Source organism: Squalius cephalus, assembly GCF_949319135.1.
Source record: "Squalius cephalus genome assembly, chromosome: 18".
In the NCBI taxonomy this organism is placed as follows: Eukaryota; Metazoa; Chordata; class Actinopteri; order Cypriniformes; family Leuciscidae; genus Squalius; species Squalius cephalus.
In genome coordinates this window covers 29,713,910-29,730,530 of record NC_137139.1, presented here as the reverse complement: position 1 = coordinate 29,730,530, position 16,621 = coordinate 29,713,910, and the positions used below count along the sequence as shown (strand labels likewise).

General features: G+C 37.4%; 1 protein-coding gene across 4 annotated transcripts in view; it reads right to left on the bottom strand.

Moving 5' to 3' along the window:
- Window positions 1–446: 446 nt before the first annotated feature.
- Window positions 447–16,621, bottom strand: part of map7b (microtubule-associated protein 7b) — a 41,544-nt gene continuing 25,369 nt past the window's right edge. For 2 of the 4 annotated variants that reach the window (XM_079849959.1, XM_079849958.1), the window contains exons 5-19: window positions 16,460–16,574; window positions 14,722–14,832; window positions 14,478–14,579; window positions 12,820–12,936; window positions 11,023–11,180; window positions 10,764–10,906; window positions 6,367–6,611; window positions 6,127–6,277; window positions 5,069–5,240; window positions 3,996–4,100; window positions 3,871–3,912; window positions 3,706–3,760; window positions 3,466–3,604; window positions 2,341–2,570; window positions 447–2,241 (exon numbers count right to left, since the gene is read on the bottom strand). In XM_079849959.1, the coding sequence (XP_079706085.1) occupies window positions 2,354–2,570; window positions 3,466–3,604; window positions 3,706–3,760; window positions 3,871–3,912; window positions 3,996–4,100; window positions 5,069–5,240; window positions 6,127–6,277; window positions 6,367–6,611; window positions 10,764–10,906; window positions 11,023–11,180; window positions 12,820–12,936; window positions 14,478–14,579; window positions 14,722–14,832; window positions 16,460–16,574 (1,872 nt within the window). In that variant the 3' untranslated portion in view covers window positions 447–2,241; window positions 2,341–2,353. The remainder of the gene's footprint in view (window positions 2,242–2,340; window positions 2,571–3,465; window positions 3,605–3,705; window positions 3,761–3,870; window positions 3,913–3,995; window positions 4,101–5,068; window positions 5,241–6,126; window positions 6,278–6,366; window positions 6,612–10,763; window positions 10,907–11,022; window positions 11,181–12,819; window positions 12,937–14,477; window positions 14,580–14,721; window positions 14,833–16,459; window positions 16,575–16,621) is intronic. The other 2 variants (XM_079849961.1, XM_079849960.1) reach the window with 1 other exon arrangement.

Here is a 16,621-nt window from a genome sequence, read left to right as displayed (position 1 = left end):
CATCCGTAATGGCCTTGTTGTTCTTAACTCTCATGACCATTCAGCGTTACATGGCAGTGGTTCATCCTCTGTCTGACTGGGAGAAATGCAGAGGCTTTTCAGTCGCTCCCTTTATCGTTTGGATCCTGAGCGGAACGGTTTCACTGCTCGTTTCACTTCATAGCAAAAAATTAAATATTCCACATCATTGACATCATCTGTGGTTTGTTATTTGATAGCCACTGAAAATTTCCAGATACCCGTTTGGGGGCATGTTTATCTAAACCTCAGAGAGATCATCAGCTTCACACTAGCACCATATTAAACACTGGTGGATCTAAACATCACATTGTTCCACATGCAAAAGTTTAATCTAGGCCAGCAAAATGTCAGAATCATACAACCACAGCCCTAATTTACTGTGACAACTTAATTTGTAACACTAGGAACACAAAGCAGTCTTGAGTCATTTCCAGATAAAAAGTTTTATTGATTTTCATCATTTGTACATGCATATAGATCGACTTGGTAGGGAGAAAACGCTTCAGTTCTTTAAAGTGGTACTCAGTGCTGTTGATTAGGTCTAGGGCACATGGGTGCTTTATGAGAAGTGCTCTATAAATAATAAGTCTTCACTGAGAAATCTGTCCCTGACGTCTCAGTAAACAAGTTGTGCTTGTTTTAAACCTTCACCCACCATTCTGTTAACAGATTTTGTGCAACATTCATGTATACTTTTTTAGTGTTTGCATATCAAGATTTACAGTTTCTTCATTTCAAGATATTTAATTGATCCCTGCTGCTTCTTTTTTTTTTTTTTTTTGCATGGTGTCCACTGACCATCCACTGATACTGATCACAACAAAAACAGAGATAGTCTTTTGTTGTTTACAAGAGAAATCGCTTCATAATATGTCCTACATAGGATACTTGGTTTTCCATGAGCCCTATGACATATTGATTATTTGTATCTCATAGGGCCGGGATGGAAACAGCTACATGATGCAGCAGCACTTACAGGGCTGTACCGACAGCATGTGTTACGAGCCTATTGATGAACAGAGGATTTTTCAAAAAAAACTAAAACAAATCAGCCCTTTAACAACAGCTCTACAAACAAATCCTCAAAACTTCACTTCATCTGATAAGGCAGAGGAAAGACATAGGTAGCAGCATTTCAGATTTATTTATTACGTTATGATTACATTCGAAAGATCTCTTGATTTTAAAGATTAGCTTGTATGGGTTCTACCGATTAAATAGACATAACCTCTCATATACGCGTAAGTCTCTATATTACAAGTTGCTTTCGGGTGTCTGTGATTAATGCTAAACAAAACAACATGGCAAGCAAACCATCAGCTGGGTGAATCTCACAAAATCATATCCAGGTCACATTTCAACCTAAAATCTAATGGGGGGGAAAGTAATACAATTTGTTTTATTTAAATCAGTATTGATTAAAGGCAGTAGAACAGTTACAATGGTATATAAATACTTCACAATTTACAAATGTTTTGCATTATTACTATAATGAGAAATTGTGAGGATGTGCTTAATTTTAACGAAATGTGAAAAAATGACTTTTTTTCCATTTAATTTTAAGTTAAATATATCATGGATATGTTTCTGAAAAGTTGCATGAGATTCAAATCACCCAACCACATTAGGAAGAAAATAAAGATCAAGTATGAAAGCTTTGCTTCGCTCGGACTGCGCAGAGGGCCGTACGTTGGAGTGGAATGAGACGTAATTCAAGAGGCAAAAATCTGTTCAAGCTTTACAAAGAGGGCAGAAAATAAGTTCTCTTCATTTGAACATTAATTATAAAACTAAGCAGAGAGTTCAGCCACTCAATTGCTGGCATAACGAGAGCAAAACTACGAGGTTTCGCCATAAATCTACCCAAACACAACAAACATCATTCTCTCATCACACATTCCTTATGGTTAGCACTTCACAGGAGCTTCCACAACAGCGACGACACTTTTCTTCAAGCACTAAATGTGCCTTCACAGTCACCACGACTCCCCAAATGACGGAAGATGTGGTTCCTGGAGCGTACCACTTCAGTTTGGGGAGACAGGAGCTGATTACAGGAAGGAGAAGCCAAGAGATCGGTCTCAGCTGCGAGGACACGTTTCGTTTTTGCCATTTTAGGTGTCTAAGTGTCAGATGAAGGGAAGTACAGTGAGGGGTCTCCCTCGGACTCTATTTCCTGTGTTGCAGGTTGCACTTCCACAATTATAAATGTTCATATATCTATAATGGGGGAAAAAAATCAAAATAAGGTAAAGGGGACATGGTATGTCACCCAAAAAAAAAAAAAAAAAAATCAGTGTTGTGTCCAGACTGACTGACCTGAGAGAAGTGTTTACTGTGCCGGGTCCTCCTCCAGTCCACTCACGTTATGCGTGCTCCCATTCTCTCTGAAAGCCAAAATGGGAACCTTCCTCTTCTCATCTTCTTCCTCATTTTCCACTTCCTCTCCATCTCCATCCTGACGGGATAGTTTGTTCGCCATGGGAAGCTCTATGACCTCCTCGAAGGCTTCTGTGACACCGCCGTTTTCTCTGAGTTGGGCAGTCACGCTTGCAGTGAAGAAAAAGTCACAGATTACAAACTGGTTTTTTTTATAGATCAAGTTCAAGTTTCTCTGATTAAGCATATTGTTGAATTAACTGCTTCTGCTTGTATTCTCATTTGTAAGCAGCTTTGGATAAAAGTGTTTACTTAATGAATAAATGCAGTTTTCATACTGTCTGTTAATGAATTATCAAAAGCTTATAAAAAAATAAAGTTGCACTTCCTCCTGTCACCAGTAGAGGACAGTAGAGCTGCAGATCAACATTAGTGCCAGACCATTTTCTACATTAAACTAGAAACATTTTTCCAAAGTGACTTTGAAATGAGGACAATTCAAAGCAATTTCAATAGTAAACTAGAATAGCACATACCTAATGTACAGTAAGCATCGCAATGTGGGATTTTTCTATTGCTTTCTTAATATAAAGACAAATGAAGGTGTTTATTTAATATAGAAATATAGATAGACAGACAGACAGACTGATCAACAAAAACAATGACAGATAACGATAGATAGATAGATAGATAGATAGATAGATAGATAGATAGATAGATAGATAGATAGATAGATAGATAGATAGAGATATTATTTTAATAAACTATTTTGTATTAATAATTAATAAAATAAAAACAATATTTTTTACAGTATAGTTAATGTGTATAGTTAATTCTTAACTAACTATACACTATAGTGTATAGTTAATTCTTAACTAACTATTATTATTAATAAGAAATACATAGAATTATTTTTTTAAATTATGTTTTGTTTATTCAATTTTTGGACAGAATGGGAAATTATGCAAGTTGGAATCAAACTGAATGTGTGTTTCAAATCACGTTAACTACCAGGCCTCGGCTTTTCATGTTTGTTATTATGATTAATTCTGAAAGAAATCTCACCTGTGACCTGATGTGGGCAGTATGGGTGTGATGAAGCTGGGGTCCGAGAGTCCGTTACTGTCACTGCGTCCGGTCTCAGAGGTCTCCGGAGCCTGAGGGGTCGACACACTCACTGAGGGAATGCTGGATATTGAAATCACTGAGACAGACAAGAGAGAGGGACATTAATGATGTCAGATTAAGAGGAAAAGGTAAGGTCAGGGAGGAAACACTATGGTGCACATGTACATCACAGCTCACCTGAATCCTGTCCGCTCTGCTGGCTGACATCACCATTTCTCTGTGGGGTGGCTTTCTTCAAAACACAAAATGTGTAAAACAGAAAGTGTGTTAGAGAAAAAGCCAGCACTTCGATTGAAAGACGACAATGCCGAAAAAGCAGCAGCAATTGCTTTACATCTTTACCTGATCAGATCGACGTGTGCGTTTCATAATTTCCTCAAGGCGCTGTGACAGACAAGAACACAATCAGGTAACTGTAAAATCCTGTAATTACCTTAAAAGTCACTCAATAAAATGAACTTGTTTACCTTCTTCCTCTCCATTCTCTCAGCCTCCTCTTTCTGGAAGTGTTTCTCTCTCTCCAGACGCAAACGCTCTGCCTCTTCTCTCTGGCGAGCCTCTTCTTCTTCTTTCTGAACATACAGGGCCACACAAAACACACTGGCATTTGAAACTGTACGTACAGTATATTCATTATTCAGCATGCATTAACTTTAGGGCTGTCAAACTTAACATGTTTTTGAGATTAATTAAGTGAAAAATGTTGGTTAGTTCACATATTACAAAAACAGTGGCTTTAGAAAGTGCCAATATATTGTTTGTACACCTTTAATTTGACTATATTCATATGCATTAAAATAATTCATATTATGCATTATATATGTATTTTTTATTTTTTTAAAAATATTAGAGGCAACTTATATACATACAGTACTTTTCAAATGTTTGTGGTCGGTAAGTTTCTTCAATGTTTTTGAAAGTCTCTTACGCTCAGAACAGCTGCACTGATTTGATCAAAAACAACAGTAATATTATAAAATATTATTACAAATTAAAATAACTCTTTTCTATGTGAATATATTGTAAAATGTAATTTATTCCTGTGATCAAAGCTGAATTTTCAGCATCATTACTCCAGTCTTCAGTGTCACATGATCCTTCAGAAATCATTATAATATGATGATTTGCTGCTCAAGAAATATTTCTGGCCATTATCAATATTGAAACATTTTTTGTTGTATAATTTTATTCAAGATTCCTTGATTAACAGAAAGTTCAAAAGAAAATTTAGAGCATTAATGTGGTTTTTATATTTAAAGCAAAAAAATAAAAAAATAAATTTGAAACATAAATGCATTTACTGTTACCTTTGGTCAATTTAATGCATCTTTAAAAAAAGAAATCTTATTGGCCACCAACTTTTGAACAGTAGTGTATATAAATAAATAAACTCCACCAAAATCAATCAATGTTGAATTATCTATTTACAGCCCTAATGTTGATATGTTATCTTAATAAAGCACATATTGAGTATTGTGCATTTATTTATCGGTTTGGTGTGATTAATGAATGAGATTGCTGTGTGTATATGTTTGTGTACCTGTCTCTGCAGGCGTTCAGCTTCCTCTCTCTCCCTCTGAGCCCTCTCCTCCTCTAATCGCTTCTCCTCCTCCTCCTCTCGTCTCTTCTTCTCTTCTGCCTGCCGCTGCGCCTCCTCCTCTCTCTTGGCTCGCTCCTCTGCCTTCCTCCGGGCCATCTCCTCCCTGCTGCGCCTGCACGCACACAGGCACATGATCATTCAAAAGATTCTTTCAAAATAAACGAATGTATAGTGCTGTGGTTGTGTTCAGTGTAGATTTAGACAACACTGTAGATTACACAACCCTGCAACATATTTGCTGAAAGAATTATTACTAAAGTTTTGCTCAAGCACATCACAGTTTCCCCCAAAATATGATGCATTTCATAGCATTTTTGATTTCAACATCCATTTGTAAGGTGAAGAAGAAAAACTGCCACAGATACATGATTCCTCTCTTCCTCTGAGCCAGGTTACAACTATCTAATTTTCTCATGTATGACATTATTTTATATTTTATGCCTAATCCTGATTTCCTGACCCAGATGTTTCCTGCTACAGTACTGTGCAAAAGTCTTAGGCATGTTAATATCCCTATCCCCACCCCCCACCCCCCACCCCCCAACGTGTACGTGGACAAAAGCCGTTTTAAACGCAAAGGGTCGTTACACCATATATTGATTTGAATTAGTTAATAGAAGTTAAATCATATATAAATTCAATTTGTGATTTTATTTTTGAAAGCATTCTCACTTTACAGCATTTTAACACAAGTGCCAGTACTTTTCACAGTACTGTAGCTTTGCAGGAAGGTTTCTTCAAGCATCTCAGAGACGTTCCCGCAGTTCTTCTGGATTTAGTCTGTGAAGTGTGTGTGTGTGTTAATGATAGTAAGTTTTTATTGATGTTTTTTATTTTTGAACTCAGCATCATAAAATTAGGTAATACGATCAGGGTTTTTTTGTGCAACTCAGTAGAAATATTTGTCAAAATGCAGGGCTGTTATTGCAACTAGTTTTAGAGTAGCTTCCCCAACAGTGGATATAATAACACTGCTCATGAAAATCTCTCACACGCACCTTTCAGCCTCTTCCTGCTGTCTCTTCTCCTCCTCTTCTCTTTCTCTCTGTTCTCTGGCCTGCCGTCGTTTCTCGGCCAGCAGACGAGATGCCTCCTCGGGATCTGTTGTGCCTGCAGAGGGCCGTGCAGTTGGAGAACCTCCAGAACCTTCTACAAAAAGAAAGAGCCACAGGAATATAATATATGATGCTAGTTCAATCGAACTTGATGGTTCATGTATGGTTGGCAGTATTACAGACCAGCAGAAGGCTCTGGTTTAGTTGCAGGAGCCTCTGGTTCAATTTTAGGAGGTTCAACGTCCTCTTTTTTGCCCCCCTCTCGTTCTGGGGTAACTTTCGGGCTCTCTGATGTGACTCTGTTGGGCCTGAGATTGCCTGGCAATAAGGAGGGATTACTAGGAGACAGTGGAATTGATGCTGGGGGAGGAGGAGACCTGGACTTTTTGGGGTTAAACGTCTTCTGAGAGGGTTTAGCAGTGGAGGCCCTGAGGAACAGACAAAAAAAAAAAAAATTAATCAGTGAGGGAGAAGTTTTAGTCCTTTTCATTCTGTCCAGCAAAACTCACAGCAAAGTTGAGGTCACAAATGTATATTTATACTACTATTTTTATAACATAACATAACATAACATAACATAACATAACATAACATAACATAACATAACATAACATAACATAACATAACATAACATAACATAACATAACATAACATAACATAACATAACATAACATAACATAACATAACTATATATATATATTTATTAGTAATTATGCTTTAAATGAGTTGAGACATTTCCAGAATTATTTACTTGCTTATAAATAAAATAAGCCACCAAGAGGATCTCTAACATCAAGATTGCTAAATACTGAATTGGTACATGAAAAGTGTTTTATCCATTTTTTTCATTCTGTCCAATAAAACTTTGTATATACAACTGATATATATGTTCGTAATGATAGAAATCAGAGATTGGTTCTAACATAGGATGATTTATGAAGTTTTGTAATTAGGGCCCAAGCCCTGAAAGGGCGAAGGCCCTATTGTTTCCGTAAGGATTATTTTTTTTTTTTTTCTTCATTATTTTTTTTTTTGCCTTTTTGACACTTTTGGGGCCCTTAACACGCTCAAAAACTCTTGAAATTTTGCACACACGTCAGAACCCGCGGCCATCAGGGCCGGGCTGAAGCTGGTACCGGGGCGTGGCAGGGGGGCTCGACGGCGCCCCCTGGAATGGGGTCCGAAAACTTGGTCCATAAATCAAACACGCTTGCATGTAATAATATGAAACTCAGTACACATATAGATCTCATCGGGCCGAACAACTTTCGTGCTCTAAGTTTTACAAAAGCCCAACAGGAAGTCGGTTATTATACGTTGTTTGGAAAACGCATACAATGGAATGTGAAATACTCCTCCTAGGGATTTCATCCGATCGCCACCAAACTCGGTGAGAATAAAGTCAAGACATTGAGGATGAATTCTTGCGAACAGATTTTTGATATCTCGAACGGTTTGGCCGTGGCGAGGAAACTAATTTATGGCGAATAATGGGACACAGGAAGTGTGTTATAACTTCTGCATACATTATCTGATCTTGATGAAACTTCAGCAGTGTATTCGTTGTAAGAGGCCGATCACATGGATGTGACTATTGTGAGTCAAAGTTATAGCGCCACCAACTGGCAGCAGGAAGTGTGTCACTTTCAAAATGCTTTGAAGTCACCCTCTTACTTTTACCCGATTTGCTTCAAACTTTATGTGTATAATGTAAACACACGGCAGATGTAGACCTGTGAAAGGATTATTGATATCTTAGATACTGTTGCCGTGGCAACGCATCAAATTTTAATATTCTTTTCGGATGCGTTTGAAACTCTTAGCATGCTTGAAATTGGATGAAACTCGACAGACACATAACACTTATTAGCCAGTAGACATGTGAAAAGTTTCAGAAACGGGCGTGGCAGGGGGGCTCAACAGCGCCCTCTTGAACAGGGTCTGAAAACTTGGTCCATATATCAAACACGCTTGCATGAATTAATATGAAACTCGGTACACATATAGATTTCATCGGGCTGAACAACTTTCCCTCTGTCAAGTTTCACGCCAGCCCAACAGGAAGTCGGCTATTATGGGTTGTTTGGAAAACGCTTGCTGTGGAATGCGATGTACTCCTCCTAGAGAATTCATTCAATCACCTCCAAACTCAGTCAGCATGAAGTCAAGACATTGAGAATGCTAAATTGCGGACGGATTTTTGATATCTCGAACGGTTTGGCCGTGGCGAGGAAACAAATTTATGGCGAGAAAAGAGAGGAGACGAAGTGTTATAACTTCTGCATACATTAACTGATCTTGATGAAACTTTAGCAGTGTGTTCGTGGTAAGAGGCAGATCAGATGGATGTAACTATCGTGAGTCAAAGTTATAGCGCCACCAACTGGCAGCAGGAAGTGTGTCACTTTCAACATGCGTTTGACAAAAGTGGGTGGGTTAGTTTTACCAACAGTTACAAAAATCAGTATATATATTGGTCTCACCGAGCCGGACAACTTTCTAATTTACAGTTATTAGCTCAGAGCAAAAGGAAGTCAGATATTTTGGTTTGAATGTGGATTTTTTGGATATTTCAGACTCTGAGTTTTTAGCTACTCTTCCTAACTGGTTTATTTTATTCACACCAAACTTTTTCAAAATGATGAAAATACATTAAAGATGCTAAATTGTGAACGGATATTAAACATCTCAAATGGTTTTGCTATAGTGAGGGACTAAAGTAAAGTAACACTTAAAGCCTCATCTTCTAAAAATGTAATTAAACCATTTATTTCTATATAAAAGTATAAAAATATCACAACTAAACCCATTTTATTCTTTTCTTTTCCAATTTAATAATTATTTATAAGTTTAAAAATAGTAATTGTACTATTTAGTCCCATAAAAGTCAAGTCATACATAGGGCTATACTGCCCTCTTGTGTTCAAAATCAGGTAGGCCTATTGTATCTACATAAAAATATACTAGGTTTGTGACGGTGAGAATATTTTACCACTGGTTAATCTATGTGTGACACCGCTGGGGGCTTTTGAATCGCCAACTTAAAAACGAAAGTAAAATATGCTCGTCCACACTGACATTGATAGTGGTTGAGCGAGCGTTTCAAATGAATTCCTATGGAAGTAGGAATTAACTGAAAAACATTCACTCTGTTCTGCTCGTTCCTCGCCGTGGATGCGCACCGTTATGAATGCCCGTGCAGCCATGAGCATTTTAGTTTAATTTTACAATTAGCGCCTTTCGGGGGGTGGATTGCTTGAAATTATTTTACAAAAGCACAATGTTGTGTTTTATTGCGACTGTACACACATATAAGTTAACACTTTGCAGTTTGAATGTCGTCCTGTATAATGACGGAGTATGTTTTTATGTGTCCACTGTTCAATCGCGCCCACGCCACACACACACACACACGGTTTACTATCTTTGTGGGGACTCTCCATAGACTTAATGGTTTTATACTGTACAAACTGTATATTCTATCTCCTCACACTAACCCTACCCCTAAACCTACCTATCCCAGAAAACTTTCTGCATTTTTACATTTCCAAAAAAACTCATTCTGTATGATTTATAAGCTTGTTTACCCATGGGGACCTCTATTTAGGTCCCCACTGTGACATGAGTCCCCATGAGTCTGTGTGCATTCAGGTTGAAGTCCCCACCGGGATAGAAAAACATGAACACACATATACACACACACACACACACACACACACACACACACACACACACAAACACACAAACACACATTCCAGTATTGCAATCTTGACATCGCAGCCTGTTCATTATAGCCTTAATAAAATATAATAATAAAATAGTTAACCTAACATATAAAAATTACACTGCTCTAAATAGTCAGTAGTACAATTCGTACATTCACAGTAAGCACCGCACCACTGTGATGTTTCAAGCACATTTTTGCGCGTGTGAAGAGGATGATTTTTTCCGTCGATATTGGAACACGAGTGAAGAACAAAGCCTATAATAAAGAATAGTTTAGCATCCAAATACATCGCAAATGCTGAAACATTTTGATTCTAATGAGAGGGTTACGTGAGCCCAACAGTGCTTACTTTCGTTTTTATTTTTACATTAAATTTAAAAGATTTGTTGTGGAATATTTTGAGTGTATCATAAAATCAGAATAAGGTAATAAGGTTTCTGTCTTATATATATATATATATATATATATATATATATATATATATATATATATATATATATATATATATATATATATATATATATAAAAATATAGCTGCGAGCAGCGATGAAGGGCCAAAGCCGGTGGCACCGCCACCCCGGTGCCTTTAGGTAACTAAAGGCAACAGGGTTGCGGTGCCACCGGCTTGGGCCCGTAATCGCTGCTCGCAGCTATATTTATTTTTGTTTTTTAATTTACTAACCCTGGTTGACTGTTTACCCAACAAAACATAAAAAATAAAGACAAATTGTGCAAATATTTCCACAAATTATCAGCATAAAAACCCCTCTTGGTTGTGAAAATTAGATACACCTTCAGACAGAATGACATACTGAATATACTCTTATTCCTCATCTTATAAAGGTGCTTATACCTGTTGGGGGATGGATTGGTGACCCTGCTGCGATCACTGGCAGGAGAGGGAGATCTCTTGGGTGTGAACAGGCTCAGACTTTGAGTGGGATATGACAGGTTACTCCATGACTTCCTCACATAGTCCTTATCCTTCCTGTCAATCTATACACAGAGGCACGAATCTATACACAGTACTCCCATACTACATTATACAAAGATCAACACGTTGCAATTGCCCTACACAGACTCTTAAGTACATTTTTACACCAATACCATACCAGGATATTCTGGGTGGTCTTTCTGCGAGAGCTGCCGTCCGAAGGGATGAACCCTGCTCTGATTGGTCTCTCAAAATTAAGGCCTGCTTTGATTGGTCGCTCGGCGCTGCGTGACTGGATGGACTTGAAGGACATGGTGCTCATTGGGTGACAGGAGGCTGAGCGAGGACAAACGGGGGTCACTGTACCACGATCAAGTTTAACCAACCAGGGTGTATTATGAAAAAATTAAATTGATCCATTATGGACAAGAGGAGTGACAGCAAGTAGGGTGCGCAAAAGAAAAAGGTTAAAAAAGGGATGAATGAGTGGTGGAAAAGTGGAAAGGGAAGAAGAAGAAAGTGTGTATTAGTATCTACAAAGCTCTAGAGTCTAGACAGAAATTAGGCAATGCTGATCATCACTGATGGAGGACAATCTGAGAGCATGTTCGTAATGGCATACTACCATTCAATTTTTGCAGTATGCATTATGTATACTGTTTAATTTGTACATTTACTGTATGCAAAGCATTGCATTTATCTAAATGTGAACTTAAATTGTAATAAAACTGCAAAAAATATTTTTAATTCCTAAACAAAAACTGGATGTCTCACAAATTATTAGGTTGACAACAACGTAGCATACTTTTTGTTTTTGCACTGCAAAGTGTTTCACACACTATTATGAAAACAGCAGGCAGTGAAAAGTATGGCACAGCATGCAGTAGGGTAGTATTTCATTCTGAATGCAGACAATTCAATTCCTCATAGTCAAATGATGATGCAGTTGCCCATTTTAGAAGCCTTTAATTTAATCAGTTGATAACAGAATCCCCAAACAGAGAAAAAAAACCCCAAACAATTAGCAAGAAAAAGGCAGAACATATAAATACACACAAGAGATTAGCATCAGCTCTATTTGTGCACGCACACACACAAACACACCAGTTTTTAGATGCAGAGGGCAGTAACTGGGCAAAGCTGTTGCAGAAAGAAGTGTGTCTAAAAGAGGTGTTTTGTTTTAAGACAGGAGCCTCGCCAGAAACAGCTCACAGTTCTCCAACACTCTTTCTCTGCTCTCTTTCCTTGTAAATGTGTTTTCACACTGAACATCTTGAAGTTCAGCTATTGTATAAGTAAAAGCTACTTTGAAAATGCATCTTGTCAAGCTATGAGCTTCTCATACTTTCTAGCTATTCTACAAGTTACTATCAAAAAGTTTAGTTAATAACACTGAAGCTATATACATTTTTTTTAGAAGCATAACAGTAACTCAGTTGTTTAAAAAAAAAAATAGTATAGCTTTTATATGACAAAAAAACTATGTATTTTATAATATTTTTTTCTCTTTTCTAGTCACACCTCATCGAAACTTCTCAGAAGATAGCTTGAAAAGCTATACTATTTTTAAAACATGGTTAAATAAGAAACAATTGTACTTCAACACTGGTCAGGTCTGACAGAACGCTTCACTAGCTAGGCCTGCTAGGGTGTAAAATTAACACTTGCCACCAGACAAATGCAGGCACTTTTTGTGCAGTGTCAGGTCATTTTGCTTATGTACCGAACAACATGACAGGAAACCAGTAAGATGTCTCTTAGCTTAACATTTAACAAGAATTTAAAGCAACACATGCACAATTCAATTTCAGGTTTGTAGCATGTTATTTTATACATTTGAATGAATATAAAATTAAATTGGCCATTCACCAGCTGATAGGCAAAAAAGTTAATTTCCCACCCTATCTGTGACCAAAATTAACATTAAAATAAGTGTATTAGATTGTTTCATGCTGTGCAAGTGTTTGTGTTCTACCTGCTTCTCCAGACAAAGACATGGCGCTGCGACTCCTGGCCAGGTAGGAGTGTGTTGGTGTCTGTAGTCGCGTGATCATTGTATTCTCCCATGGGGTAAGAGGCATGCGACGCGTACCTGGACAACACACACAAGCACATTCTCAACAAAAGTCCTAAATAAGCAGGTTAAACATCCAAAAGTAAAGCACTTGACACACATGAATCCCATCACATGCATTCATAACTTCATATGCCCAGATTAGGTTACCCATTTGCATCATCTGCTGGTGACAGTGAATCATGCATGTTTTAAAATGTTTTGAGTTAAGCAAGACCAACCAATCAAGGAAAAACAGAGTTAGTAACCCTAAACATAACCACCAGTGGAAAGACAACATGAAACTGCAATAACACCCCATTTATTGTCTAAATGAAATAATATTTCAGGGTGGGACTTCGTTTCATCCATTATGATTTGACTGGATTATGAAAAGTCAGCTATGGAATTAATATTATTTTGACCACCGCACATAGCCAGTCGCGCAGCAAAAAACAGTTACTACATTAAATTGCTGAAAACAAATTGTTCCTTTAAAATAACATGCACTGATTAATTGTGCACAATAACATAAAATAAAAAAAAGTAAATAAATGTTTTGTTTTCATGTTGTCTTTAAAAAAAGTTTTAAAAAACATGCAAGAACTAAATATCAAAAACAATACACAGTCAAATGCCAGTGAAGCCCTCAAATAAAGCATGCAGCAATGCACACACAGTACATCTCTTCCTCACTATTTTTATAGCTTAACGATTATTCGCTAATGTATAAACCCTTTAAACCTTACACAAACTTTAACATGCAATAATGCTGGAAGAGACTGCATGACTCAGGGCTCAAGACTAAACACGACAAATTACAGAACTGCATGATTATAGATTTGCTATTATTTTGTTTAGAAGCACTTGGTCATGCTTACACTGTGTGGATGCAATAAAGTGCAACATTTTCTCCATATGGAAATAGATTTTTAACGACAACTCAAACATTTAAAGACAGACTTATTGTGAGTTCAGAGGTTATTAAATCAATAATATATGCTTTTGTTAAAAGCATACACATACATATTTTTCAGTACACTTAAATTATATTGTTTCTGTAGGTATAATCAACAACTCTGAATATTTTTTATATCTCATCATTACTTTTAATTCGATTATGTAATTTGCAATGCTTCATGGGATTAAATTTCTTTCCCTCATTAAAGCCGTTAAGTACACAGTGTTATCTTTGCTGTTTTGTCCAAATATCAAATACTTTTTTGCTACAAATTAAAGTTTGTAATGTTATGATTCGCCTCATAGCGATTGGTTTGATTCATGGCTTATAACACCAATGGCTTAAATACCAATACCAAAATAAAAAAATACTCCAGAACCAATGCCACTGAAAAAGTGGGCACTATTGCACTCTATGGTTGTGCCTAGATTGAAACAGAATAAACTTATGTTCAATTGAAGTCACATATCAAAACAAAGGTTCTGTAATTTGTCGCTAATGATCTTCTATTTTTAACTGTTCATTCATGCTTGTTACTTCATTTAGTCTGAAGCCCTGGGTAGCACAGGTTTGAACCCAGTTAAAGAGAAAAAAAGACTTCTGGATTTCTAAAATCCACCTGTTGGTTTGTCCTGAGGGATCTTTTCTCTGGATATTTGGGATTTAGATAGCGTTTTTTTAATCAAGCAAGATGACGAGAGAGATGTCCGCTTCTGTAAGGCTTGGACGGTACAGCAAAATCACACAAAAACACACACACAAAAAATATCAATTATGGGTCAATTCAAAAAGGGGATCCTTGGTAAATTATTCATCTAAAAAGGGACTTGTTTGGCTATGAGATTGTGTAAAGATTTTTTTACCTCTATCTGGGGAATTCAGCAAGGTGGCCGAGGAAGATGACAGGCGTTTGGAAATGACTGGATCTGTGTGTTTGGACAGATTCATAGTGGAGACAGACCTTCTGTCAGCATCTACAAACACACACAGACAAAAATACAACATGAGATGCAAAACTTAATACAACTTAAAGGCGTAATACAGAAAAATGCACTGAAGAAAGGACTAAAGAAAGATAGAAAATGGGGAAGAGGGCATAAGAGGCTTTACTGAGACCTTTTCTACTGTGTGTATGCTTGAAGCAGCTAATTGATGCTAATATTTAAAAGCTTAGCTACGTGTACTAAAGACTACTGAGGATGACGGCACTATCTCAACCTGTCTACCATATGTGTCCCAAAATGGACAGACACATTGACGACTTTAAAACTAACAGGACATCTGTGATCTAATATCACCTATATTGATATTACCTGATTTTAAAGGGGTCATATTATGGACAATAGGATGTTTCTTGCTCAAAGACTTAAAGGGATAGTTCGCCCAAAAATGAAAATTCTGTGATCATTTACTCTCCCTCAAGTTGTTCCAAACCTGTATGACTTTCTTTCTTCTGCTGAACACAAAAGAAGATATTTTAAAGAAGGTTGGTAATTAAACAGTTGCAGGTCCCCATTGACTTCCATAGTATTCTTTTTTTCCTACTATGGAAGTCAATGGGGTCCATCAGACATTTGGTTACCAGCTTTCTTCAAAATATCTTCTTTTGTGTTCAGCAGAAGAAAGAAAGTCATACAGGTTTGGAACAACTTGAGGGAGAGTAAATGATCACAGAATTTTCATTTTTGGGCGAACTATCCCTTTAAAAAGACTTTTGATGTACTGAACTAGTCAAAAGTTTGGACACACCTGAAATGTTGGGTGTTTTAAAGTGATCTAAAGGCTTAATACTTGAAGTTTGTTTTTTCTACAAAATCTTAAATGTGTAAAAGCAAAAAAAAAAGCTGTTGGTGCAAAAAAGTGGACTATAAGCAAAAAATGTGACAAAGAGATACATGTCCCCTTTAAAACAGAAACTACAAAATGGCTATGAGTCATCTAACATACTACTGTTAACCAGTTTGTTTATGTTTCTGGCTCCATGCTAACTGCTTACGGGAAAGGAAACTAATCATTTATAGGTTATGCTACAAGTTCTAGCTAATGGTGCTAGTCGGCTGCTCTACACTGCCGGTTATATTCACATTGAGAGCGAAACTGCTGCTGACGTGTTAAGCTGAAAACACCATGATAGTGCTCCAGCCCAGCTAGATCCAATGGAAAGAGAGCAGAATCATCAAGACCTGAGAGAGAGAGAGAGAGAGAGAGAGAGAGAGAGAGAGAGAGAGAGAGAGAGAGAGAGAGAGAGAGAGAGAGAGAGAGAGAGAGAGAGAGAGAGAGAGAGAGCAGTGAAAGGAAGAGGGAAGGAGAGAAATGCAGAACCATACACAGAGAGAGTGAGAGAGATATTGATGGAGCAGAAAATAAAGGAAACAAAGGGGGTGTGCAGTGAGCTCATGGCTCTGAGTCAGCAAATGTGAGCAGAGAATAAAATAAATGTGTTGTTCTGCATACATAAACCCATTCAATTTATATTTAAACACTATATTAGAACTTCAAATCCTGAAAACCAGGCTAAAGTGAGCTTGTATCAGGGAACCACTATTAATCGTAGTAGGTTTTCTACACACCCTGAATAATTCTGTGCACATGTGTGTTTACCGCTGTTGTGTGACGTGCTAGCGGAGATCGTTCCACCCCAGCTCCAGCGGTTCGACTTCGGCCTGGCTCTCTGACCCCTCTCCATGGTCCTCCTGATAACAGCCTCATACCGTGCCTGAAACACACAAGGACATTTTCTTTCCAGAGAGCATTTTATTGGAT